We start from the raw sequence: 27,563 nt of genomic DNA on the forward strand, positions 1-27,563 counted from the left end.
AAAACAAGTCGTCTGCATGGGTCGAATGTCACCAGTTTGTTCGGTGGGAAACAACGTTATCATATCGTAATATTCATATTCATGATACTCTTCCTTTACTTGCAAAGTTAGATGTTTTAACCAACTATTCTAGCGTGTATAAAACTAAGATAATTCTTGAACGTGTTTACAATATAAGCTAAGCATTAAAATAGTATAATCATTCCACAAATATTTCGTCAGATATATCACTTCTTACGTCAGATAAAACATGGTCAGTTTCTTTCATCGACTTGTACCTCTCAGTGTCAGTGATATCGTACCGATTCTTATCTTTTTCTTTCTCAAATCTTCCTTTGTATGTTTTCTGTTACAAATAAAATGTCATAGACTGCAATTTCATCGCTCCGTTATAACAGTCCATTGCATTGTAATAATGAATTTTCCTACTTACATCACATTGTATTTTCTTAACATCGCTTGCTGCTTCATAGCCAGGGGTCATGTGCACGGGATAGTAGATATTTTGTTTGTCATATTCCCAATCCTCTTTGTACATGGCCTGATAGTTAAAAGAAGAAAAACCTTATTTATAAATACAATACAACCAGCCTAATACTTTTTGAAGGAGTGGTCAATACCAAGCTCAATGCTTACCACAACAAATTGAGAAACAACCTGGTTAACCCTGACATGAAATCTGCAAAAAGCTCTGAAGTACACAAAAAAAAGAGAAGTCGATAACTTCAACAAAAGTATCAGATTCAAGTATCAATTTTCACGAGCGATTGCAATATTCAACAAACAGCAAACAAGCTTATTTTTTTCGTATTGACAATGATGGAATTAGTACTACTAATAAAAAAATAGTTGCTTACTAAACAAATAGTTACTAAAAAAATAGTTCCCCACTATGAAACAGGCAGAGATTAATCGTGGTTGGACTTGTTTACCCTAGTTTATTTATAATATTTCAACAAGTTATACAGCTGGGCATACGAGTTTGTCTGAACAGAAGAGTTCAACTAACATTAGAAGCCAGTTCCGCAGCCTTAATTCCTTGTTGAACAACTGGATGATCATGACTGTCCATTGTTTGGAATCCTCTGTACTTGTCAATCACCTCTTTCCGTTGCTTTTGGTATTCGACCTAAGTGCAAGATTGTAATTTTTGTGAAAATAAAAATTGTATATTTTTAGCATTGTAACTTTCACTGATCATAGCCGTAGGAGATGGGGAGCAGGGGGAGGAAGGGTAGTCGCTTTTACGCAGAAAATAAAACGTTGCTAATTTGACATAAATGTCCAGTTATTTAGGCAAATTAATTTTACCATGATGTTTCGACATCTCCCTAGTTTACAAGCTTTGCATAATTGATATAATTTATGAAATAGTCTTGATATTTTAAAATGTCTTTAAAGTGTATTGTCATCGCTTTTGGAAACTATTGCATGTAGTCAGTGGCGTACGCAAGATTTTCTCAAGGAGGGAGCCATTCGAAATGTTTTGCGATTCGAAACGAAAACGAATTGAAAAAATACTTATTTGCCAATAATAACCAGAAGATTATATTGTGTAAGATTAGCCTGCCATACTCAGCTTGCATGGACGATAATTTTTTAGTTTGCAGCAACTAGTTTACTCCTTCAAATAGATCTTGTATTGAAAACAAAACAAAAGTGATATAAAACTCTTGACGTCGCATATAATGTTTTGCGTAGACGACGTGGTGAACTTACTCAACCCAATGAACCACCCGTATTGACTCTAGCCTACGTTCAGTGGCGTAGGCTACGCAGGATTTTGTTACTGGGGGAGTAGAGTGTGCGATATAACTTAGCATTTTTTTTTATCAAGAGTAGCCTAATCCTATATTTTATACTCTGACCAAGGTAACCGAGGCTATTTGTTGGTGAAATATAAACTCTCACGATCTTTGCGTAGGCTATGTCACTGTACTTTTAAACGAAATAGATATGTGAATATGAAAAGCATGATAATAGGCCTAAACGGATAAGTAAAAACTGTAATAGTTAGATTAACAAGCAATGTCCTAAGATTAAAGTATAACACGAAAGTTTAAATATCGACTGCGTATTATTACGGTACTTTGAACAAACATTATCGCACTCTAAGTATACTGCATGTAACGAAAAAGAAGGCCTATACCCTACTGTACATGGCCGTGCGGGAGCACCATATCGTCCCTTTCCCCTCCCTCCTTAATTCACTAGTGGGCCTTTACTTTTATTAAAGATGCTTAAAATGTTTTTCAAACCATAGGTTATGAATTCGGATCAAAAATATCAGACTGACTCCACAATCTGTTGGGACTCCATCTCTGACTGCATAACAATGTAAAGGACTATGGAGTTTAAATAAAATAATGAAAAGATTTTACAGGCCGTTTTCAGAGGATAACGTGGCAATGAAAAGGGCCATCTCTAAAAAAAAATAAGACGCTGGGTTAAACGCAGAACAGCCCACTTAAACATTGTGGTTATAACAAAATTTGGCAACGTCGAGTTTCCCTACGTATGGAAGCTCTTCCTTGCTAAAATGTTTTAGCATTAAAAAATAAAAATTCTCTAGAATACAAATTATACGCTGGATAATCCCTGTCAACGCTTCTGGATGGTATTATTGAACATCTTCGTCGTTTCATAAGCATTTAATGTTGGACAAGTCTTATGCTATCAACCGTTAAGAGCAGATTTTCCAAGAAAGCGAGAGCGTAGTGGGCTATTATTTCTTTTTGTAAATTTAACAAAATAACATAAATTTACTGGTTTCGCTGATTTAACATAGTCATTCGAAATGATGATCAACAATACAATACCGATGGATGCAAACTAAGCTATAAAATGTCGAGTTTTTAAAGCAGTATATAGTAACATTGTTGGAAGGTGCGAATCGTGGTCCAACTCTATCGTTGTCTCCCTGATGAGGTTTTGACTGCTATCGTAAATCGAATTACTGCCTTCATTACAATAAGACTATGCATGCTGTTACCTAACCTTGTTGGCTGCCAAGGCACAAAGATATCAACAGTCATCGTTTGTTAACGTTAAATCTTACTGGTTGGTAATTTGAACAAATGTGCTTGTAATTTCATTTCAATTACTTATGCGCCGCAGCTGCGTGTATACTACTGTAGTCTATGTCTTTTACTTATGTATTTTTCTTTTTTGTGTGATTTGAATATGGACATTCTTGTCCGATGCAAATAAATAATAATAATATATTAAAGTGCCAAAAAACGCTGCACCAACTAAATATGAATAAGGGTGGGCAGTGGGCACCTAAACAGAGAAGTGGTCCCACTAACTAGCGTTTTTGAAGCGGTAAAAAGGCCTTACGTAGTTTAAGATATAACATTGAGCTTCTATAGCAACATTTACTACTTTTTTCATTTCAAATAGGCAAAAAAAAATAAACAAATTAAAATGGGTGGGCTCCAAAACAAAGCTAAAACTACCACGTCCCCACCCTCCATAAAATGTGACTTTTGCCCACGTCTTTTCCATCATAGACTGGGCCTCCAGAGCCACATACGACATCACCATCAAAAGCCAAATTCAATTTGAAGACGAAACCAATGCTAGGACACGAGCTGGAGCCGACGACGACGATGACCATTTAAAGCTGAAAATACGCTCAAAATGCACCTAAATAAATGTGTTTTTTCAAACTTTTCTGGGCGAGGTCCCGCTGTTTTTCTAATCTTCCACACATGGCCCCATTTTTACAACTCATCACCTGCCACTACATGTTAGTTGTATTAAGGGTTTTAAAGCATTATAAGGCTCTTACGGAAATACATTTCCAAAAATGTAGTTTTTATAGTCCTCTTGTTTCCGACTCTTGTATTAGACCAGTGGTTCTCAAACTTTTACTGATTGCGTACCACTTAGCAACTTTCACTAGCGCTGCATACCACCCAGTAGCATAGCCAGGAGTTTTGAAAGGAGAGGTTTGACTTTACCGAAGGCAACACACAACGGCGGGGGATCTGGGGGTCCACCCCCAGAAAATTTTGAAAAATTACTTTGAATTTGGTGCCTTCTGAGAGCATTTTCAACAAAAGTGTGGCATAGCAAAGTACCACTTGGAAAGCTCCCGCGTACCACTAGTGGTACGCGTACCACAGTTTGAGAACCAGACTATACACCACCTCAGACATTGTGAGTAATGTTGCGTTTTAGAATGTATATTTGCAAAAACAAAACTTGAGAAATTTTTGTTTGCCCTCTCCAAAATGTTTTACTCTCGTAAGGCTATGTCACACATTATAAGAATTCTATTATTTCGTGTTGTGTATTGCAACGCTTTTAAAAAGAGTTTTGAAAACTATATAAACAAAAGTAAACCTAAAATCTCCGTTGACTGCTGACTTTGGAAAAACTTACGTCACTGGCATTTTTAGCGCTTTCCTTTGCTCGAACAAACTCAGGGTAATCCAAAGGAAGATTGTGTGTATGTCTAGATTTCTCGCTGTCTTTTTCATATTCCGCCTGTTAAATCATAGAAAGTGTAGTTTATAACTTGGCTTGGTTAAAAATAGTTCTGTTAATACACAAGATTCAAAACAAAAGTAATGAATGCAAATTAACTGCTGTATTTGTATGGATAGGTGACTTCAGGACGTATTTGTTTTCATATATTGGTGTTTTCTTCATCCGGCTGTTCGGATTGATCGCGTTTTCAAGGTACTTAGGTATCAAATAATAAAAAATAGTCTAACAGTAAGTTTATTATAGATTAATTTCTTGCGTTATTCTGGTGACTGTAGACTAGATCATGGCCACCTGGAGATGCGGCCTGATTTTTCACATTTTGCAGATTTTGATTACAGCTACTGCTAGTGTTTGGTGATATTTTCTGAGAATTTTTACTTTTTGCTGTGTGTTAATGATATAAAAGCTTTTTGTTGCCTTGGGGAAGCAGTAGAAAATAAAAAAAAGTAAGTTGAAAAACGCTTAATCAGACTGTTATTGAAAAATTTACAGTCTGACTAAAATCTTCGAATCAAAAAGTGTAAAAATATAATTTTTAGAAAAATTCATTTAAACATTTGCCCAAAGTTGGCACAATCTGGAAATTTTTGCAAAATGTGACAAATCAAGCCGTATCTCTAGGTAGCCATGACTAGACTATCACAAAATGTTGAAATGATAACTAGCTTTTTATTTCAGACGTTTCGTCAGTTGGCACGACTGACTTTATCAAGACTATATTAGCCCTTTGATAAAGTCTGTCGTGCTGAGTGACGAAACGTCGGAAATAAAAGCTAGTTATTATTTCAATATCTTGTAATGATCTAGTCTACAGTCACCAGAAGAACGCAAAAAAAAATCTATAATTATAATGCCTGATGAACAGTCCCATTCTGTATTAAGCTTATTAGTGGTGCAACTTTAACATTATTACATGTAGGCCTACAAACTTATTGTGCAACAAATTCATCAACTCCATACGCAACAATGATTGGATTTGATCAGTCAATACTTAAAAATTCAATTGATTGTACTAAAACCGGAACACTGACTCAACATAATTGATATTTTAAGAATTTATGCAAAATTTATTCCATTTCATTTGGTGGTTAACAGTTTTGTGATAAGTTATGAATACCTTTTCAGAAATAAGCAATTTTTGACATCCTTGTACCAAAAAGTTCTATAAAACTGGTATAAAACCAATCACCGTGAAAACAGAGAGGAATTAACTCTAAACTCTACAACTGCATTTAGCTTCAGTAAGTCAATACAATTTCAAGGTAATATCAGAACACATAATGGATTTCTCGGAAAGATTTTCCACACAAACAATTGACCAAATAAATCTACAACAAACTTATGTTTTTCAGTATTTAACTGCGAAACCAGCCACCTCGTGACTTGTTTGCATCAAAAGTCTGGATCGAACAAGTTTAAACGTCAGACCACTAGTCTTTGAAAATGGCTGAAAAACGGGCAAAACTAAATAGGCCTATTATTTTTGTTGTTTCCTATTATTCACAATTTGAACGCACAGTGACAAGGCATCAGTACCTTGCTTGTCATCTTATGTAAGTTGCGATGATGTTGAACTTCGGGATAAGAGTGCTCTGGATCACTTCTTCCCTTTCCCAACATGACATTCTTATACTCAGCGGTGTAAGGTTCAGAAGACGACATTTTTTGTACTTTCATGGCGTGATCAATTTCTTGAATATCTACAGTAAAAAAACAAACAATAAAGCTTCACAGCTGAGATTTTTATCTTGCATGCGCACATGAGCCCATTCGATATCTGGGTAAATTAACATACTGTAGCTACTACGATAACATATTCTGTAGCCCAAGCTGGTTCAAATACTCTATGAAAAACTAACGCCTTTATCCAAAAGTCAGTGATAGTAAGAGAAAAAAGCAATTAAAAGGAGCTGAAAATTTTAAACCGGTTCAAGAACGCGTCCACTTAAAAAATGCAAGAACATAGTAGGCTACAGTATTCGTCTCACGAGCAAAAAACTGCGTGGTACAACCTCCTTTGTAGACAATTTGGCGCATAAGCCAGTAGCCTACTCCTTTACAACTATATAGCCTACTGTAATTATATGCCCGCAATAACGTGCAGATAACAACCACTCGCCAAAAGTATCAAAGAACAAATAAGTAATAACATTCACTTTTTTGTCTGTTATTCATCCAGAAGGGAAATAAAATCGGCATTGGACAAGAAGATGTATGCAGTTATCAAAGAATGTCTGATAGCCTATTATGGACAATACCCTCATAGAGTTGATGACAACGATTCATTGTATTTGAAAACCGAGTGTGGTTATTACTTCGACAACAACTTTGTAACATTTCACCTGGGCCAACGTTGACATCTTTTTGTAATTCCTTAGACTTTTCTGTGTACAATTTCTTGCTTTGTACCGATCGAAGCTCTTTCGATAAAACCATCTCTGGTGTTTCTGGAATCTCAGTGTGATTTCTTCCTTTGTTCTTTTCGTATTCTTCTTTGTATTTAATCTAGTACACGGGCGACGTGTGAATTGAAATAAAAAAAAGAAATACAAAAACTGGTGACTTTACAATGTCTACAAGTAAAGCCCAAAAGACTGACACTGATCATAATTTACCTAATACAAAACATCGTGGTGTTGCACATATGCTGAAAACTTTAACACTATTAGACCGGGAGCCCGCGACGTCCACCCTAGGTGAAAAAGTTACCAATTTCTATTCATACAGCGATGTCCGGTGGTATGTGGGTACTCATAATCTGGAAGTCTGCCGGGCCGCCGGTGGTGGGTATGGGAATGGGGGGCATTTTTCATGGCCCAAAAAATGCGCTAGGTCAGCTGAAATAGTTACCGCTTGAAACTTAGTTGGTTGTAAAGTAAATTGTTTCTAGATGATTGTCTGGTATGTGACAGACATTTTTTGTGGTGGGGGGGCTCTGACAGACAAGTTTTATACCCCCCAAAATTTGCGCTAGGTCAGCTGAAAAAGTTACCGGATAAAACCAACTGATTATTAATCTGTGAGTGTTAAGCTTCACAAAAATATATGTGACAGACAAATTTGGTGGTGGGTGTCCCCTGACAGACGACCTAAAGTAGGTGACCCCCCTAACTGAGCTAGGTCAGCTAAAATAGTTACCGGATAAAATCAATTGAAAATTAATGTGTGAGTGTTAAGCTTCACAAAAATATATGTGACAGACAAATTTGGTGGTGGGTGTCCCCTGACAGACGACCTAAAGTAGGTGACCCCCCTAACTTGAGCTAGGTCAGCTGAAATAGTTACCGGATAAAACCAATTGAAAATTAATGTGTGAGTGTTAAGCTTCACAAAAATATATGTGACAGACAAATTTGGTGGTGGGTGTTCCCTGACAGACGACCTGAAATAGGCCTAGGTAACCTCCAGGTTTGCACTAAGTCAATTGATAGGAGGGATTTGTTAGCTGTGCTTTTGAAGTACGGTATACTAAGTAACAGAACGTGATTTATCTACTATTCTACTTCATTTGTCTACACAAATAAAAATAGTTTCAGTGCAAGGAACTATATCAAGTGTTTTTGCATGTGCTTAGCTCACTACAATCTCAGCCAGTAAATCAACTGTTTTCTACATTGGTTTAACGTCTCCAGACGTTGAATCAATTTAAAAAATGGTTGATTTGCTGTCTGAGATCCGGTTGTCTTACTTTTAAATCTTGTAAGAAATCCGGCTGTCTTACTTTTAGCGAGTTTGGTGATTGGAATTTTACAGTCCTAGTGCAAGCTGTTAAATTAGTTTGAAAAGGATTATTTGCTTTTGTGTTACAGTGGGCAACGACACATTACTAACAATTCACTCCTTAAAGCACTTGATCATCTGACTATAGCATTATACCCTAACCATTTAGCTATGTGATACACTGTTAACATGAATGAACACTTTTTTCGAAACTCCCTACTTTAAGCTACTATATGACATCACAAAAATAAATAATTAAGTATTCTACGTTTTTTATTCCTCCAAACCGTTATTCTATGAACAAGACTTTTCAAACAGGCAGCCAGTGACAATTCAGTTTAAGCTACGCAACAAATTGGCGATCTAACGAGTATGGATAAATATTAGTGGGCTAAGTTGAAGAATATGATATAAAAACAGTGTAAAAAGCAACCTTTCGAAAAAACATTGACAGCAAATCAACCATTTTTTACATTAATTCAACGTCTGCAGACGTTGAATCAATGAAAAAAAAACGGTCATGGAAAAACATTGCAAGCATTCGACTACAATTATTATCATCCGATTGCTTTTCTGTCACCACACGTAAAATCATCCAGACAAGTTCCTCTGCATTACCCATGGGTGTCTTTCATCAGTCATGTCACAAAACGTTTACCTGTACAGCAGTTAAAAGAACATTTCAACCTAAGGCAGTTGCTTTATCTTCTGCTAAAGTCGAGATGCAGAAGCTCGCTCCCTAACAAGATGCAGAAGCTCGCTCCCTAACAAGATGCAGAAGCTCGCTCCCTTAGTCGGACAAAATAGGTTTATTGAAATGATCCTGCATATTTTGCTGTCCCAAGCAAAGAAACACAAAAATAAAGAAGAAAATACCGTTAAGGTCTCAACGATGGATGGATGCGAATCATTAAGTCAAGAGCAGTGTTTTCTAAAAACGAAACGATTAAATCACTAATTCGTAGTGGTGTGGACTTAATTGCCAAAGAAGCAGAGTATCACAAGTCTTGCCGGGTTCATTTTGATAGAGAGACTAAAAGCAATCCCCAAACCACCACAAACTGGAATATTTCATTTTGCCAAACTCACAACCTTCCTTTCCTAATAATATGCAAATTTGTTGAGGAAGAGATGCAAAAACAAAGGCCAATGCTATTTTCAATATTATTTAATCTTTACAAAGATGAGTATTTGGTAAATGGAGGAAATGATGTTGAGCTATGGTCTAACACCACGCAGAACCTTGTGAGGAAAATTTCTCATAAGTTTGGTAAAGCACTAACAATAAGTAGGCAATTTTATTTACACCTCACTTCTCTCCGCCCAAGAAGAAAAATATGCTCTGATAGGTGATTATAGTGCCAATCAAGATGATCAGATTCGTGCAGTGGCACTTCTCTCACGAGGTGAAATATTGACTTACTTAAGAGCTTACGAGCTACTCAAAACCAAAACCCCAAATCCAACAATCGTAGAGAGCTTGAAGGATATGGCCCCAAAACTTCCTGAATGATTGCAACTCTTCTATAGCCTACCACACAATTATGTGGGTTGAAATCCAAATTCAGTGATTCTCACACAGACACAATGGAAAGAAAAGTTGAATCAATGCAGGGATTCCTAAACATACCGGGATGCGAAACTTACGGATTATCCGCTTAGGATCGTAACAACAGTAGTGCTATCATCATGTCGCGCAGTGCGCGCGTGGCGGTGACATGTGGTTTTGTCAATAGTAAGCAGATGCTAGACAGCAGTTCACGTTTCGTTGTTCTTATTCACTGCTGTACTGGAAAATTACAAGAATAAATTAAAAGCCACAGCAGATTAGGTAGAACAAGCCAGTTAGTACCTGACCAGCACAAAATCAATACCCTAGCAGGTAAGAGGCTGTAGGCTACTGGCAAGACTACTCATTGCAATTTTAGGAACTGTGAATGAACCGACGGAAATGTGAATGCTGCAAAGATCTCATCAAAAGCGAGAATGTCCCTTCATTTCCTGATTGTGAGTCAGAAGACCACTCCAAATTATTCAAAATGGCAGACCGAGGGGGTTGTCAGTGCCTTCTGAATTCTGTTTTGCAGTAACCACGCTAGCTGTACAATGTCATACTGCTATCATATCGGATGAAGGTGCCAAATCTAAAATGATATCAGTTTCTAATCAGCGCTCTGCATATATAGCAGCCGTGAAAAATGTTGCGCACGAGTCTGTCCATTATTGTGCTATGCTGCGCCAGAACTGCGTAGGAGGACATTGTAATATTGAACTTATTTTGGAGATAGTTTTTAACTGTTTTTCCAAAAACGAACTCAAACGGCTCAACGCACCAAAACATGAAACACCAGTAATGATGTCTAGAAAGCTTCGAAAAATTACGAGTACCAGCTCCAACAAAACTGCAGCTTAAACCTCTACGTTTTCGTATTCGATTTGTTATTATGTGTTTTTAATATTCTAAGAAGTAGTTTTTCACCTTTATTTGACTTTTGAATTATTGTTTTTATAATAGTTTTTTGATGTAAAAAATTGTAATCAACCAATAGTGCTTCCAGTCTATGTAATACCAATACTAGTGTTTCTAGAATGTTTGAAACAGAAACTGCAGTAAGTTCTGCATCAAATATATGCTTAAAAACAGCTGCAGCGCTGTTTAGCGTTAGCCCTACTGTTGTTAAGCGGACAAACGGAGTTTCGCATCCCGGTTTGTTTAGGAATCCCTGAATCAATGTAGTCAGATGCTGTGTATAACGTCAGTCGAGGTCATGTAAAGCCATGGAAGCACACAATACTTGGTTTAGAAGCAATGACAGGTTCCAAGTTAACTTTGCAGATACCTAACAGGGAAGGCCACACAATTAACTACAATGATGTGAAAAGTTTAGAGCCGGAATTTGCATACTTCGCTTTAGCACAGGAAGAAAGTAAAAATCACGTTCCGTGGGAGAAGCATCTGATTATATTCAGGAAATAATGGAGAAAGAGTCCATCTTGACATGCAAAATGAAGCCGCTAGATATGTATTGGTTCAGCAAAAGTAGAGATGTTGCAACTCCACTCTATGCTGGTTTCATGAGCAATAATAGAGTGGATTGTCTACCGCTACAGCGAATATGTTACATGGACCCAATAACAAGATTACCAACCAACAATAACGTTGTTAAAGAAAGACTGGTTACTGGTTAGAACCATGAAGGTTGCAACTGAAACTCACCAACAATACGCCGTGGTGACGCATGACGTAGCTCTTGCACAATGCACACCCCTGGTTACACAAAAAGCCTACTCCATTCAAGCCATTGAAACCCCTCCTCTTTTTGACAATCTCCTCATTATGCTTGGGAATTTCCACATAGATCTTGCATTTTTCGGAGCAGAAGGAATCTTCATAAATGATTGCGGGATAGAGTCCATATTGTCGGAGTCAAAGATCCTTGCCGAGGGATCATTACAAGGGTTCATTACAGAAAATTTTACAACAGGTGTAGGCTACTGTACTCGTGTGCACGAAATTACAGCCAACGTCATGGAAAGAAAGCTATACGATCGATTCTTAACAACTTTAGATGCAGATGAAATTGACAACTTCCAGCAAGTCATGTCCACTATTCTAAGTGACCCTGATAAAGTAGAAGTATGCTTGGCCAATCCAGTCGTCACCGAACATCGGGAAAAGTATAAAGAATGCTTTTATAGGTCTATGAATGAAGTGTTTAGTGAAACCTATCAGTTCTGGACACTATAGGTTCTACGTGATTGGTCCTACGTGTTCTTAATAAACCGACTCTATCGAAAAGTGCAGAGATGCGTCAGGATGAACGACGCAAGTGGTTACATGGTTATATATTTCGCTCTGAATTGTCTAAATTATGCAAGATGGGGATCGTTGTTCTACAACAAACTAAAAAACGCGGATCCGAAACTGAGAGCTATACTGGATAATGGTGCTTTCTCAGTTAGGCGTACCAAAAAGGATTACTCTAGGACGGCAGTCCATCTGTCTTTAGAGCAAACTGCGAATAGGGACGCTGCGTCGCAGGTAAAAGGAATACTTGGCTTTCGGAACTCAAAAAGTGCCATAAAAAGATGTTGTGTCACAGTTACACAGAGACCTGCTTCTGTAACAGAGTTAAGATATCTTGCAGGCTCAGAACAAGTCGAAGATGCCGGCATGCCGCGAAACAATTACGCAATCACAGAATTGTTAAAGAAAACGAGAAAATGTCACTACTATAGCTGGTCAAAAACAAATGAAGTTATCATTCCAGGCTGGTTTGAAGGCGCAGCTATACCATCTAAGCTATTTAGTAAATCGGAGAAAAGAAGTGATGAGGATGACATTGAGAGTTGTGATGAACAGTGGAGCGCAGATTCCGACTCGGAAGATGAATCTGACTTGGAATTATTTTTTTAGTCAATGACTCACCACCATTGCCAAACATTTTTTCTTATATAGACTAGACTGTTCAGTGTTGACGAAAAATTCAGACAAAAACTTTTCAAGTATTAATAGGCTATCCTTAACAGTGACTGTTATTATAGATCTAACTAACCCTAACCCAAGTTGGCTGATTGCTCAATTTGCATCATTTTTATTCCAGTATTCCATTAGTAGTTAAATGGCCTGTTATACGTAATACTAATACTTCTTTTCTGTTGTGCACACATAAAACAAAACACTTCTTCAAGTTTTTTTTTTAGCGGGAACTCCTGTCATTGATTTAGTGCAAAAAGGGAAGGGGTTAGGCTACCTAGACCTATTTCAGGTCGTCTGTCAGGGGACATCCACCACCAAATTTGTCTGTCACATACATTTTTGTGAAGCTTAACACTCACACATCAATTTTCAATTGGTTTTATCCGGTAACTATTTCAGCTGACCAGCTTGCACTAGGACTGTGAAATTCCAATCACCAAACTCGCTAAAAGTAAGACAGCCGGATTTCTTACAAGGTTTAAAAGTAAGACAACCGGATCTCAGACAGCAAATCAACCATTTTTTAAATTGATTCAACGTCTGAAGACGTTAAACCAATGTAAAAAACAGTTGATTTACTGGCTGAGATTGTAGTGAGCCAAGCACATGCAAAAACACTTGATATAGTTCCTTGCACTGAAACTATTTTTATTTGTGTAGACAAATGAAGTAGAATAGTAGATAAATCACGTTCTGTTACTTAGTATACCGTACTTCAAAAGCACAGCTAACAAATCCCTCCTATCAATTGACTTAGTGCAAACCTGGAGGTTACCTAGGCCTATTTCAGGTCGTCTGTCAGGGGACACCCACCACCAAATTTGTCTGTCACATATATTTTTGTGAAGCTTAACACTCACACATTAATTTTCAATTGGTTTTATCCGGTAACTATTTCAGATGACCTAGCTCAAGTTAGGGGGGTCACCTACTTTAGGTCGTCTGTCAGGGGACACCCACCACCAAATTTGTCTGTCACATATATTTTTGTGAAGCTTAACACTCACACATTAATTTTCAATTGGTTTTATCCGGTAACTATCTCAGCTGACCTAGCTAAAGTTAGAGGGGTCACCTACTTTAGGTCGTCTGTCAGGGGACACCCACCACCAAATTTGTCTGTCACATACATTTTTGTGAAGCTTAACACTCACACATTAATTTTCAATTGATTTTATCCGGTAACTATTTGTGCTGACCTAGCTCAGTTAGGGGGGTCACCTACTTTAGGTCGTCTGTCAGGGGACATCCACCACCAAATTTGTCTGTCACATATATTTTTGTGAAGCTTAACACTCACACATTAATTTTCAATTGGTTTTATCCGGTAACTATTTCAGCTGACCTAGCTCAAGTTAGGGGGGTCACCTACTTTAGGTCGTCTGTCAGGGGACACCCACCACCAAATTTGTCTGTCACATATATTTTTGTGAAGCTTTACACTCACACATTAATTTTCAATTGATTTTATCCGGTAACTATTTTAGCTGACCTAGCTCAGTTAGGGGGGTCACCTACTTTAGGTCGTCTGTCAGGGGACACCCACCACCAAATTTGTCTGTCACATATATTTTTGTGAAGCTTAACACTCACAGATTAATAATCAGTTGGTTTTATCCGGTAACTTTTTCAGCTGACCTAGCGCAAATTTTGGGGGGTATAAAACTTGTCTGTCAGAGCCCCCTCACCACAAAAAATGTCTGTCACATACCAGACAATCATCTAGAAACAATTTACTTTACAACCAACTAAGTTTCAAGCGGTAACTATTTCAGCTGACCTAGCGCATTTTTTGGCCATGAAAAATGCCCCCCATTCCCATACCCACCACCGGCGGCCCGGCAGACTTCCAGATTATGAGTACCCACATACCACCGGACATCGCTGTATGAATAGAAATTGGTAACTTTTTCACCTAGGGTGGACGTCGCGGGCTCCCGGTCTATATATAGATTTTGAAAAGTGTATGCTACACGCTGCACAGTGGTCTTGTAGCCGATCTATATAAAATTTTCTAGCAAACTACCTCTCAATGATCGCAACAGTGCTCTGCCAGAAACGCAAACACTTCGTTAAATTATGCAAATAATATGCCAACGCAAACTTTTAACAGTGATAGATTACAGAAGCCAAGTTAGCAAATTAACTCCTGTTTACAACGCCTGCAGAGTGCAGACATTAAATCGACGTAAAAAATGATTGCTGTCTGCTAGCAATTGTTTATTTGGGCAAATGTCCAGTAGAGCAAAATGAACACTATAATTGGTGACGTAAGATGTTGATATCAATGGAAACAGCTGGAGAAGTACCGCGTTGAAAGAAAGATCGCAACCATTAAATCCAAACTCGGCCAGTAATATAATTATGCAAAGACTACCTAACACGTTTTTGTCACCACAAGACAAGTAAAGATACTCAGTGGGAATTGATAAAGAAAAATATGTATGACTTTACTCGCAAATGTAAGATTTTTTAAGATTTACTTTTTCGATTTTCGTGCCGAAAACGTTAGGCAATTTAAAAATGGTTATGCAAGTTACTATTAAACGGTAATGATTGAAAATTGCCATTTGTGGTGGGTGCATCTTTTTCGACTTTTTGAGCACTTTTATTATTTTTTTTTCGTGTTTTTATGGCGAGATGACATGTCCGTGGCGAGATGACATGTCCTTATGTTGATCGCTGAATATCATGCTATAAGATCTTCAAAGGCTCAGAAAGCTTTTTGAAGATGAATTTACACTCACTTTCTGCTTTCGGTATTGTAAAATAAACTTCAGAGGTTTGATTTATGTCACATTGTCACAATCAATATGTGTAGCCCATTCTTGTCTTAGAATAGGTGAACTATTTATTGTGTAATTCGGTTGTGGTGTTGCTTTAACTTGTTGATCAGAAGAATGAGTTTTTGTGATGTAATATTACCATAGTTTCTGGAAGCTTTTGGTAGAAGCAAACCTGTTATAAATAGCCGCGTGATTAGAGTTGTGATGAGAGTTGTGTATTATCGGGATTAGAAGTTGTAACGAAAAGTATGTTGAAGACGATTGTGGAGTTCTAGCCAACATAATATTGAATAGATTGCGAAAGTGTAAGTTATTACCAATTGTAAAGTGTCGTCCAGAATTGTAAAGTAGCTGACGCAAGTAGTAGCGTATATCTATTTTGAAATCGACGAAGACGTTTGTTGTTCAAGAATTTGATTTTTTACATGCTGGAAGTGATAAACCATTCGTCAGTTCAAGGATTTCATTTATCATCTCACAACTAGAACTATTCGACCATTTATCTGACTGTTTAACGTTTGATATCCCAATAAACTACAATATTAATTTTTCTAAAGTATTTTTACGTGTAAGAAAAAGAAACAATTGTGACAATTCATAATATTGTTGCTTTTGATTAATGTTGTTATCTTGGTTGCATTACTTCAGGGCATTGATATTAAGCAAATGAAATACTGATTAGAACTCAAACAGCAACTTTTCGGGGTACCGCTGAGCAACTTACTCCTGATGTCTTTTCTCCTTCTTTGATAACTTTATAACCTTCGGTTTCAGTTGGCTGGTATTTGTTCTTATTTTTGGTGGTTTCATAGTTTTCTTTGTAAATTTTCTGTCAAAAATACGTCATTGTATAAATGCAGTAAACAAGCGAGATGTATTACTTATCGTAGGCCACGCTTATAGCCCATCAAAAATATGAGCAACACTTACGCAATGCATGACGCTAATATGGAGCTGAGAAAAATGTGAACAATGCATCAAACATCATGTTCGGCTAACACATAATTGAAGTTCGATGACATCATTGCGATAATACTTATAACGTTAATAAATTGTATCTTTTCATTTATATTCTTACGTCACTTTGCACTTTCTTGACGTCAGCTGACCCTTCATAGCCAGGAGTGATGTGCGCAGGAAAGTAAATCATCTGTTTGTCATATTCCCAATCTTCTTTATACAAAGACTGAAAAGAGCCAAACACATTAAAAAAATATTTACCATACAGGCATACATGCAGGGAACCTATGTTAAGGTAAGGTGTTTGAAAAATACGATGTCAAATAGGCCTACAATTTGTTCACCTAAGGATTAAGATGTAATGCAATCACAAAATAGGAAAGCAGCAAACAGCAGCTTCTTATGTTTTATCTCAGACGCTTGCATGCTTTTCTTGAGCAGTGAGAAACCTTTTTGGTTTGGAAAAGTTTAATTATCAATCTTTATGTCTCTTCATACTTTTCCTTTGTCACATTTTATATTGTTTGTACACAACGATGAACAACTCATTGATTTCCCGAAGGAAATAATCTGCGTCTGACTTATCATTAGTGAAAATTCAACATTTTTTTACAGTAGTTCTAAGTATTTTGTAGTAATTTAGCAAACACAAAGACTTGGATTATAGAATAAATGTGTGAAAACAGCCACGCTTAATTAATCAACAGAAACGCTCATTGCTTAAGTTTTAAAAAGCCTACGTTGGAAGCCAGTTCTGCAGCCTTAATTCCTTGTTGAACAACTGGATGATCATGACTGTCCATTGTTTGGAATCCTCTGTACTTGTCAATCACTTCTTGTCGTTGCTTCTGATACTCCATCTTGGTCAAAAATAAAGCAACAACACAAAAGTAAACAACAATAATCGCTTAAAAAATCAACCGCAATGGTTTAGAAAACTTTTAGTACATGGCATCGTCGAAAATCAGTAAGTCTGATCAGACAATATAAAAAGCAATACCACAAAAATATAAAATAATTCCATGATTTGGGAACCACCGACTGCACATTCTAAGCTCTTATTGCTTGGACGTTCGCAATCACCGAATGAGGATTGAACTATTTTCCCTAATTCAATCAGATATTCTATAAAGTTATATGCCATGTTTCTAAAGCTCATACACCCAATATGTTTGAGCAAAGTAGTACAATAACTTTTAAAAGTTAGTCCATAAAAACATGGTTATAAAAATAAGTTTTATGATACATTGTCTTCATGTAACTTACATCACTCGCCATTTTAGCACATTCCTTTGCTCTTACAAACTCGGAAGCATCTTCAGGTAAATTGTGTTGATGCAGCATTTCTTCAGCAGTCTTTGTATAGTCAGCCTAAAAATATAACAGAAATCATAAATGTTGAGGTACGACATAAAAACTACAACACTAATACATGTACATATGCGGTTTGGCAGGGAGACATTTGTAATGTCACAATCAATTGCAACATTGCTACACTTTAGAAGTCCGTTGGATGGGTGAGGGCTTTTTTTACGTTCGCCAAATTCGTGCCGACTGTACTCTCAGGGTGAAGGTGGTAGTTTGTGTTCATTCAAACGCAATTAATACATTGATCCCATACAGTGTTGGTGGAAACTGTGGTTCCGCAGCTTCGGGTTTTTTAAGTCGTATGGCAAGATCACAGATCGAAGTCTGGATGCAATCTCACTGCATTCAGATCTTGATCTTCTTCTTCATCGTGTGTCACACGGCCGTAGCCCAGAGCATCACGCAGGCTCTTGCTCTATCGTTGAACTCGGCCAAATCCTGTGCAGAGCACCTTGCTTTTAGGTCAGGGCATTCGAGTAGATGTTGCATCGTTTGCTCCTGTCCGCATTTGCAACTTGTGCTCCCCATGGAATACCCCCAGTGTCTCATCAAGGTTTTACACCTGCCAATACCAGTTCTTAAGCGGTTGAGGCATCGCCAATACTTCCACGGTTCACGTTTTCCGGGAGGAAGGCTCTCCATGGGTGTGAGCTCCATATTGGCCAATGTCGGTCCGGCTGCCAGTCTCTCCTGCCGATCTTGATGATTGATCATGGATGTCTCACCATCATTGCTTTATTCGGGATTTACATCGTTCGCCATCCCAGAGCTTTAATATTTCTGAATATAGCTTAGAGAGCATCAAGGGTCCACATTTTTTTCAATAGCATACCCATTTGATGAACTTGCTATATATGTGCGGTGTACCCCATAAAAAGTATAGTGTAAAATTTACACGGGATTACATGCCCAAAACATAAAAAGTATCTGGCCTATTAACTGTTTTAATTATCCTTTTTATTTATATAATGTGAAAGGTGGAGTTGGCTTTGCTTCACAACTAAATCAATCATGGACAAAAATACGAGATTCAAGTTCAACTGAAAGTGTGGCACAAAACATTGAAGTGTCAATACGAGAACGTTGCTCGTATGCCCCACAAGTTCTTTCACATACTACAAAAGGTACGCGTATCTCAGTTTGCAAACCTATCACTTGGGGTAGAGTTTCCAGATTAGGGATGCGAGAATCTTTTGAAGGTCCAAAACCCTTGATTTCACGGGCAATGAAAAACTTATGTTTCCCTTGAAGACGCTGATTACTCATGCACCACAACAAGCTTTGCTTTTCATACCCCAGGAAAACTAGTGAACTTGACCAGATTAGTCGGTCTGAAAAAGCATCCTTGAAAGGTTATTCTTGGCAGTTTCGCAAACTTGTAGACTGACGCAGGCCCAGTCACCATTCAACAAGATTGTTGGTGTGAGTTTCCGCTTGCCGAAGTGTTGTTATCTATAAATTATTCCATGAACTATAGGTGCCTATGAATTGAGAGCTACATTTGAAATGAGTTGCTCAAGCGCAAACTCCTTAGAGTTGAACCAGCGACGTGTGATCTTAACGTTTCTTTAGTTTTTCAAAGTCGTTTAGCGGTGGCATTTCAATGAAGACTTACATACGTTACCTGAATATGTTTGACAAGAAATGCTTCCATGCAATTTGCTCGTTAAACTGGTTGGATGTTCAGAGCTTAAAAATGGATTTTCGACTTCAAACATTTCAATAACATGAAAAAGTTAATTAGATGGATATTGTGATGCCGGCACGCCACACAATTAGTATTCACTTACCGAACTCGCCAACTTAGTTGCTTTCTTGTGTTGTTCATGCTCAGGATAACCAATAGCAGGATCAACCGGTCCCTTGCCAACTATCTCATTTTTATATTGTTTCTTGTATGGATGGTTAGATGCCATACGTTGCACACGGAGCGCATGGGAGAGTTCCTGAGTGTCTGTGAATGTACACAATCATTTATAACAAATTGTTGTTTTATTCCCGAACCTGACAAAGCAAAAATAGGATGTTAACCCACTGAGTGCGTAATTAATATTTCGCTACTCTCGTTACTGTGTGAATGTAATTTGGAGACTCCCAATGATTTTGTGGCATTATTTTTTCGTAGAATGTTGGGGAGTCTCCAACCTGCATCTCAATAAGCTTTAATTTGCTGTTTGGTGTTTGCATCATTTTGTCTTTTCGACTATTTCGGAGAAGTCAATAGTGAACTATTGTATTCTGATGTGATCGCATTATTACTGCATTCGTTTTGTCAGACCAAAACTGTCATTGAAAACAATGTCCGTTTTCTTCACTCGTCCAGAAAAAAAAAGCGCACAAATTGAAATTAAATGCATCATGAAAGGTTGCGATACCAAAACCATTGTCGTGTTGCGCAGTATCCGACAATGTCCGCCCCGATAGCTCAATTGGTTAACGCGTCACTTCTGGAACGAAGAAGTTTCAAGATCAAGCGGCGCTGGTTCGACTCTCGGGGTGTGTGCTTGAGCAACGCACGTTAAAGGACTGCTCTCCATTCAGCGGCATCTAATGGATGAAATAATTTCCCGGCAATAAAAACTTCAACAATCGGAAACTTCACTCTGTCAATCTCGGTGTCCGGGCCTGCGTCAGTGATTCAAAGCCTCTACAAGTATGCGAAACTGCCAGGATTAAGCTCTGCAAGAAGCTTTCCCAGTCCGAGGATAAAGATTCAATCAATCAATCTATAACGAAGGAAATGAGACAAAAATACAACTGCAAGGAGAAACGGTGAGACAAATCTCAGAATTCAAATGCCTTGGTTCAACGGTTTATGAAAACGGAACGAGCAACAGAGATGTAACAAAAAGATGCCAGGCAGGATGGGGAGCGTAGAACTTGAACTTGAACCGCGACCTCACTTGAAGTGAGAGTAAATTCTAAAATTCAGAAGAAGAGTTGCGCATAGTGAAAGCAAATGGCTCGAACAACTATACTCGTGATACATACTGAACACATTAATGGAAAAATTATTGGCTGTTTGATTAATATTGGACCAATAAAACATTTCAATCATATTGTTACTACGAATTACGAATTACATTATTTTTCAATTGCTATAAATACCACTTTAGCATATGTAATTGTTTTGTAAGTCTTGACAAAAGCGTATTGGTTATAGCTACAAAAGAGGAAACATTTATGTTCAGCAGCAACCTTTGAAATGCTTACCTGAGCCAACTTTGACATCTTTTTGTAATTCCTTAGACTGTTCTGTGTACAATTTCTTGCTTTGTACCGGTCGAAGCTCTTTCGATAAAATCATTTCTGGTGTTTCTGAAATCTCAGTGTGATTTCTTCCTCTGTTCTTTTCGTATTCGTTTTTATAATTGATCTAGAAGAATTTATCAAGATAATTATGAATGAAAATCTACTTTTATGTCTGTTGATAACCAACAAAGCAAACAAATAAATCATTAAAATTGGAATGTAATATTTCACCTATTCCAACAACTCTTTCAAGCTAGTTTATCTTTTCAAATGCAGATAACCGCATTGAAGGCAGATACTACTACTATTGAAATGAATATATACTGCTCCTTAACTTACCCCAGATATGCTTTTTCCGTCTTTGATCGTACGGTATCCATCAGTGTCCGTAACCACAAAGTTGTTCATAGTTTTTGATTGTTCGTACCCTTCCTTGTATGTAGACTAGAAATAGGTTTCTCAATTTGTTGCATTATTCATTTTTTGTGCAAGTATTTTACAACAAAATAAGTACTCAAGCAACAACTCAAGTACTCTTGCAGCTGAAGTAAATTCATTAAAGTGAAATACTGAAAACAGATTAATTATAAATAAAAACATTATTATACAACATAAACTTGCAAATTTTTTTTCATAATCTGACCACACTTACGTCTCGGGTTGCTTGCTTGACATCACTGGCTGCTTCATACTCAGGGGTGATGTGGATTGGAAAGCAGATATTCTGTTTCTCATATTCCCAATCCTCTATGTATGCGGCCTGCCCACGTGCACATTTGGTCTCAGTAAATGAGATCACAAGAATATGACAATGATTTCCACTATACCTCATTTCACTTTTAAATTATCATCACACGTCTTCGTTGTTACATGGGAATAAGTATAATGCTGCTCGAAGCTTTTTAGAAAACAAATTACCCTTTAATACAGCACACAGCTGTAACATGCCAAAGAACCACAAAAATACTGTAGATAGTGACGTCCTTGATTCACTGAATTTTACTTCCAAATAAAAGTGTAAAATTGCAATAACGACGTGTTGTAAGTTACTAAAGCAATACATTTGTTTTAAATGTGATTACTTATAAAGCATTTCTTATTTCTCACTTTACTAGCGAGCTCGGAAGCTTTAATTCCATTTTGAACAACTGGGTGGTCGTGTGCGTTCATTGTCTGAAATCCCCTGTAAGCATTGATCACTTCCTGTCGTTGTTTCTGATACTCTATCTAGGGATGAATATCAAACTCAATTTACTCTAGAAGGATGTCAAAAAATGTAGAAATAACAATCACTGACATTTGAATCTGAGACACAAGATTACCAATCCATCACAATAGCGTGTGCGATTCATGCATAAGATCAATTCTAAACTTACATCACTTGCTACTTTAGCATTTTCATTTGCTCTGATAAATTCAGGAGCATCCACAGGAAGTTTATGCTGATGCATTTCTTTTTCAGCATCCTTAACGTATTCAGCCTACAAGCAAATATTAATGACGTTAAACAGAAAAGAAACAATTCAACTCGCTCACATATCAAAACGTGTGCGTTCCGAAGAATCAACATAATCGTGAAAAAAAATTCGCACAGTCTGGTGTCTGGATCGAGAAGGCTTTACCTATTACAAGTCTGCCAAGTCTTTGTACTTTCAACATCAATTGCTCTCATGCAACCCTTCATGTAACATACAATATAACAATCGCAGCTTCCCAGTTGTTGCTGGTACCTGCTGAAATTATTTACCCATTTCTATGAAGACAACGCCAAATTTAAACGAGTTATATAGTGCTCACAGGAGCATAGTCTGCGCTATAGATTTGGTGATACATGACTGCTATTGATATTGTTACTTTGGTACATAAAAATGACGTTGTATGACGTGTCTACAATTAAAGATGATCTTTTCGTAAAGTATTCGCTTTAAGAAAAAGTGACAAGATCTCAATGCAGAGCACGGGTAGCCTACTTGCTAGCATTTAGCACATGCGTGTGCAAATCGTGGTCCGAGGGCCGAATATAAATTGCAAGCAAAAATGTTGAGAATCGATATTTTGACGTATTGTAGCTAAATCACTTGTTTCCAATTTAGTTAAATTTCAACTTACACTACTAGCCAATTTGGTTGCCTTTTTATGGTGTTCATGTTCAGGATAACCAATAGCAGGATCAACCGGCCCCTTGCCAACAATCTCTTCTTTATATTCCTTTTTATATAGATGGGCGGATGCCATTTTCTGCGTAGTTACAGCATGGGCAACTTCTTGTACATCTAACCAAAACATTTTGGAGCAAATGACACAAAAATCGTGCAAAAATATACTTTAGATCTAGGAATAACGGTACACATTGACACAGTATTCAAACACAAAGACATCGTAGAGAAGTTTCGGAATAACTAACTTCTGTATCGACAGATGTTTGCCACATTTGAAACAAAAAATATCCAATTTGTAGGAAACTTAACCTAAATTCTCGTCACATTTAATGAAAATCAATTTGCTAAAGTTGTGCTTGGCACTTCTTCCATGTGGAAGTTTTAAGGTGCTTCAGAAACTGATTGATTCTCCATTAACAGAATAAAAAGAAACCGATAAGAAACTTTTGACGTCGATCTTCTTAGCTGCAAGTGTTACCAATCTAAAAGCCAATTTTCTTTAAAGTACTACCGTGCTGTGCAGATAATTAATTTGCGATCTAGAAATGAAACTAAAGCGTTTTGCAAACCTGCATTAAACGTTATTTTATCTTGTATATCTTTTGCTTCGTGTGTGTAAACCTTCTTGCTTTGTACAGGTCGAAGCTCTTTCGATAAAACCATCTCTGGTGTTTCTGGAATCTCAGTGTGATTTCTTCCTCTGTTCTTTTCATACTCTTCCTTGTACGTATTCTGAAACATTGATAAGACGCAGATATGCAACCATTTGTTTTCAATACCCAAAATGTAATAATATCAGCAAATGTACCACATGCTTGCAGATAAAAAAAAAGTATTTTATGAACGAGTTGCTTATCCATTGTTTGATGCAATTCATTTGTTGCATCTTTCCTGTCACTACTTTGGCCTAAACAGTTGCTTCATACAGTCATTGTTATTGTCGCAATCAATATGAGTAGTCCCGCGGCAGGCTACACTTTTGTCCTAGAATAGGTGAACTACTTTATAGAGTAATTCTGTTGTGGTATTCCGTCGATCACTGACCTATAGTAACCTTTAATTACGCAATCTTTTATTGCAAAACCTACTACTAGAAGTTTCTGCATACGTGCAATTCTCGAAACTTCTCCGACTTGTTGACCAGAAGAGTGAGTTATTGTGATGTAATATTACCCTAGTCTCTGGAAGCTTTTGGTCAAAGCAAACGTGTTATAAATAGCCGTGTGATTTGAGGATGTTTATTACGGTTGTGATTAGAGTTGTGTATGATGGGGGTTAGAAGTTATAACGAAAGTATGTTGAAAACGATTGTGGAGGTCTAGTCCATATTGAATAAATTGTGAAAGTGTAAGCTATTGCCAAATTGTAAAGTAGCTGATGCAAGTAGTAATGTAGCGTATAGTTATTTTGAAATCGACGAAGACGTTTGCTGTTCAAGCATTTGATTTCTTTACCTGCTGGAAGTGGTGAACCATTCGTCAGTTCAAGGATTTCATGTATCATTTCACAAGTAGGCCTACAACTATTCAACCACTTATCTGACTGTTTAACGTTTGATATCACTATAAACTACGTCATCAAACTTTCCAAAGTCTCTTTATGTGTAAGAGATAGAAACATATTGCGACAGTTGTCTACTAGCAGACCTGTCAACAAAAATAAACTGGTCGTATTGGAGCATATAGGATAGGTGAGTGGTGACTATATGTTTTGTTCCTATCAGTCACCAGTTTTTTCATTTTGTTTTTTATTTTACGAAATTTTTAACTGACTGGAGTGCACTGAAAATAAATTTACAAAATTTTGTATGCTGCAAAATTAGTGTTATGTAGAAACGTTTTGTACCGTATCGTTTTTGATACATTATGACTATATCAGTGCAAAAATGGAAAAACCGAAAAAGTGCTGTAGCCTTTGCCAACTGTATCATATATAATTCAAGGTGAATGAAAGAACGGGGTTTTTATTCTTACCCTGTACTAGTGAGTGTAGGGAAGGAAGATGAAAACATTATATCAAACATTGGCAACACTGAATTAGATTTTTTTTAAATGGGCAAAGTGTGACAGAGAAAAGGGAAGTAAGGTTGCAATCTTTTTTGCGCTACGAAGAAAAGATGATTTCAATTGATACATTCTAGCAACAACCCTTTAACGCTTAAAATAAAATTATGAAACTACCAGTTTACCACTTTCAAAAAGCGCATAATGTACAGTATGTTGAAAACGCAGCAGGACAAATAAAGTACCATGAGACCGGTTTTATTATTTTGAAATCAACTGATTGGATCATTTTGATAATCACAGAGTATTTAAATCGCTTTAAATTAAACTTACATCGGACAGTTTTTTTTGTTCTTTCATTGCTTTATAGCTTTCCGTGTCGGTAACTCTAAACTTGTTCTGCTTCTTCAACCTGTTGTACTTCTCCTTGTAGTTCGCCTGAAACAAAGACAGAAATATATTTAAAAAACCTAAAAATAAATTCACCATCAATAAAGTACTATTGAATACACAAGTTAAAAAAACGCTCATTTACCTGAAAATGGTTTAAATGAGACAGATATAGAACTTATGCATTTTATCAGTAATTTACTTCAACCCAAAAGTACGCGGAAGCTCTGTTTTTTTTTTTATTGTAGTTGGATACAACAAAAAGATACTAAGTTGCACATCACAGAATGCAAGTTGTTAGGATGCGAAAAGGAATTGTTTATCAAAAAACCAAGAGCGTGGGCTTGGTTGGACGAATGGTGAGAATGGGTAAAACCAGATTATTGAGAATTACTTTCAAGTAACACACAGAAATCTCACCTATAGAGCATTTAAATCATCTTATAGAACACTTTAATACTTCAGCTAGGTAATGTTAACTGCATATCTTACCATAATGTTACTATCAAACAATCATAATTTATGTGATAATGTTATAATGTTACTCAGTGATAATGACACCGAATGTCGACGGTAAAAAAAATAATGACCAGCAACGTTTTATTTACGGGTATATTGGTATTTACAACTATTCAATGTTTTAGCAAACACTGAAAATAAATATTCAACTAAAGTATAAATAAATAATCATTTCATACTTCGCTTTGGACTTTTTTAACGTCACTGGCCGCTTCATAACCAGGAGTGATATGAACAGGATAGTAGATGTTTTGCTTGTCGCTTTCCCAATCTTCTTTATACGACACCTGCGAAAATGAAACATGAAACAAGAAACTAGAAAGCAGCGAAGTTTTGATATCGTCATCTACGACATGAAAAAGGAAGGATGCAGTTGTGCATGGTATGTGGTTTGTTTCTCAGCGCCACACTCACCAAAACTGAAAACTGTCAGCCACCGTCTACTAGTGGATAAGCGAAAACGTATTAAAGCTTTGAGAGAAGTAATTTGACAATATCACAAACAGATGACTGGCAGTAACTCAATGGGATTGAATAGTATTATTCAAAAGATATGCATAACATTAATAAAATAATAACATAATGTCTGAAACGTTTATGGCAAGAACTCTTTGCCCTCTTAAGGAAATACCTAATACATTTAAACAAAAAAAAAACAAGCAAACAAACAAACAACTGTAAATAATGATAGAGATAAGTGACTGAAGCTAAGTAGCCTACAACTTACAACTGAAGAACAGATACCAAAGGTGTTAACATTTCGTTGACACGTATGAGTGTAATTACAAGATAAGATAGCAAGCGGCAATTACAGACAATCAACGTGAAGCAAACGTAATCTAATATAAATTCAGTACGAAAGTTGTCCCTTCAGCGAATAACTACTTGTTGAGTTGAGGGTTGCGTTGTTTTATCTGAAGTGCTATGGATAAAGAGCTATGGAAATCCATGACGTCAATATTTGATACAATTTTTGAATTAAGACGTTTTAAAACCTTTTCGAAGAATTGCCCGTATATCCATTAGCACATAACATGCACCAAAGATACGGCCTGATTTGTCACATTTTGCAGAAATTTCCAGGATTTTCTAACTTTGGGCGAATGTTTAAATGAATTTTTCTGAAATTTATAATTTTAAGCTTTCTTTACTGTTTTCCTCAGACGACACAATAGGTTTTAACATCCTCACATGTTGAAAAACAAAGAAAATTTGATTTCGAAGATTTTAGTCAGACTGTTAATTTTTCAATAACAGTCTGATTCATCGTTTTTCAACTTACTTTTTCTCATTTGCTACTGCTTCCTCAAGGCAACAAAAAGCATTTATATCATTAGGAGACAGCAAAAAGTAACAAAATCTCAGAAAATGTCAGTCAAACACTAGCAGTAGCTGTAATCAAAATCTGCAAAATGTGACAAATCAGGCC

General features: G+C 36.9%; 1 protein-coding gene across 1 annotated transcript in view; it reads right to left on the reverse strand.

Moving 5' to 3' along the window:
• The window catches only part of LOC145769023 (uncharacterized), a 169,802-nt gene that overhangs the window by 108,274 nt on the left and 33,965 nt on the right, over positions 1–27,563 (reverse strand). Inside the window, exons 19-38 of the mRNA XM_082580621.1 lie at positions 26,314–26,421; positions 25,559–25,663; positions 23,792–23,954; positions 23,173–23,336; positions 22,440–22,544; positions 22,171–22,290; positions 21,716–21,823; positions 21,403–21,507; positions 21,025–21,187; positions 19,602–19,765; positions 17,710–17,814; positions 17,184–17,303; positions 16,562–16,669; positions 16,208–16,312; positions 6,840–7,002; positions 6,034–6,197; positions 4,390–4,494; positions 1,010–1,129; positions 434–541; positions 239–346 (exon numbers count right to left, since the gene is read on the reverse strand). Coding sequence (XP_082436747.1) covers positions 239–346; positions 434–541; positions 1,010–1,129; positions 4,390–4,494; positions 6,034–6,197; positions 6,840–7,002; positions 16,208–16,312; positions 16,562–16,669; positions 17,184–17,303; positions 17,710–17,814; positions 19,602–19,765; positions 21,025–21,187; positions 21,403–21,507; positions 21,716–21,823; positions 22,171–22,290; positions 22,440–22,544; positions 23,173–23,336; positions 23,792–23,954; positions 25,559–25,663; positions 26,314–26,421 — 2,511 coding nt within the window. The remainder of the gene's footprint in view (positions 1–238; positions 347–433; positions 542–1,009; positions 1,130–4,389; positions 4,495–6,033; positions 6,198–6,839; positions 7,003–16,207; positions 16,313–16,561; positions 16,670–17,183; positions 17,304–17,709; positions 17,815–19,601; positions 19,766–21,024; positions 21,188–21,402; positions 21,508–21,715; positions 21,824–22,170; positions 22,291–22,439; positions 22,545–23,172; positions 23,337–23,791; positions 23,955–25,558; positions 25,664–26,313; positions 26,422–27,563) is intronic.

This window comes from Aplidium turbinatum, chromosome 4, assembly GCF_918807975.1.
Source record: "Aplidium turbinatum chromosome 4, kaAplTurb1.1, whole genome shotgun sequence".
In the NCBI taxonomy this organism is placed as follows: Eukaryota; Metazoa; Chordata; class Ascidiacea; order Aplousobranchia; family Polyclinidae; genus Aplidium; species Aplidium turbinatum.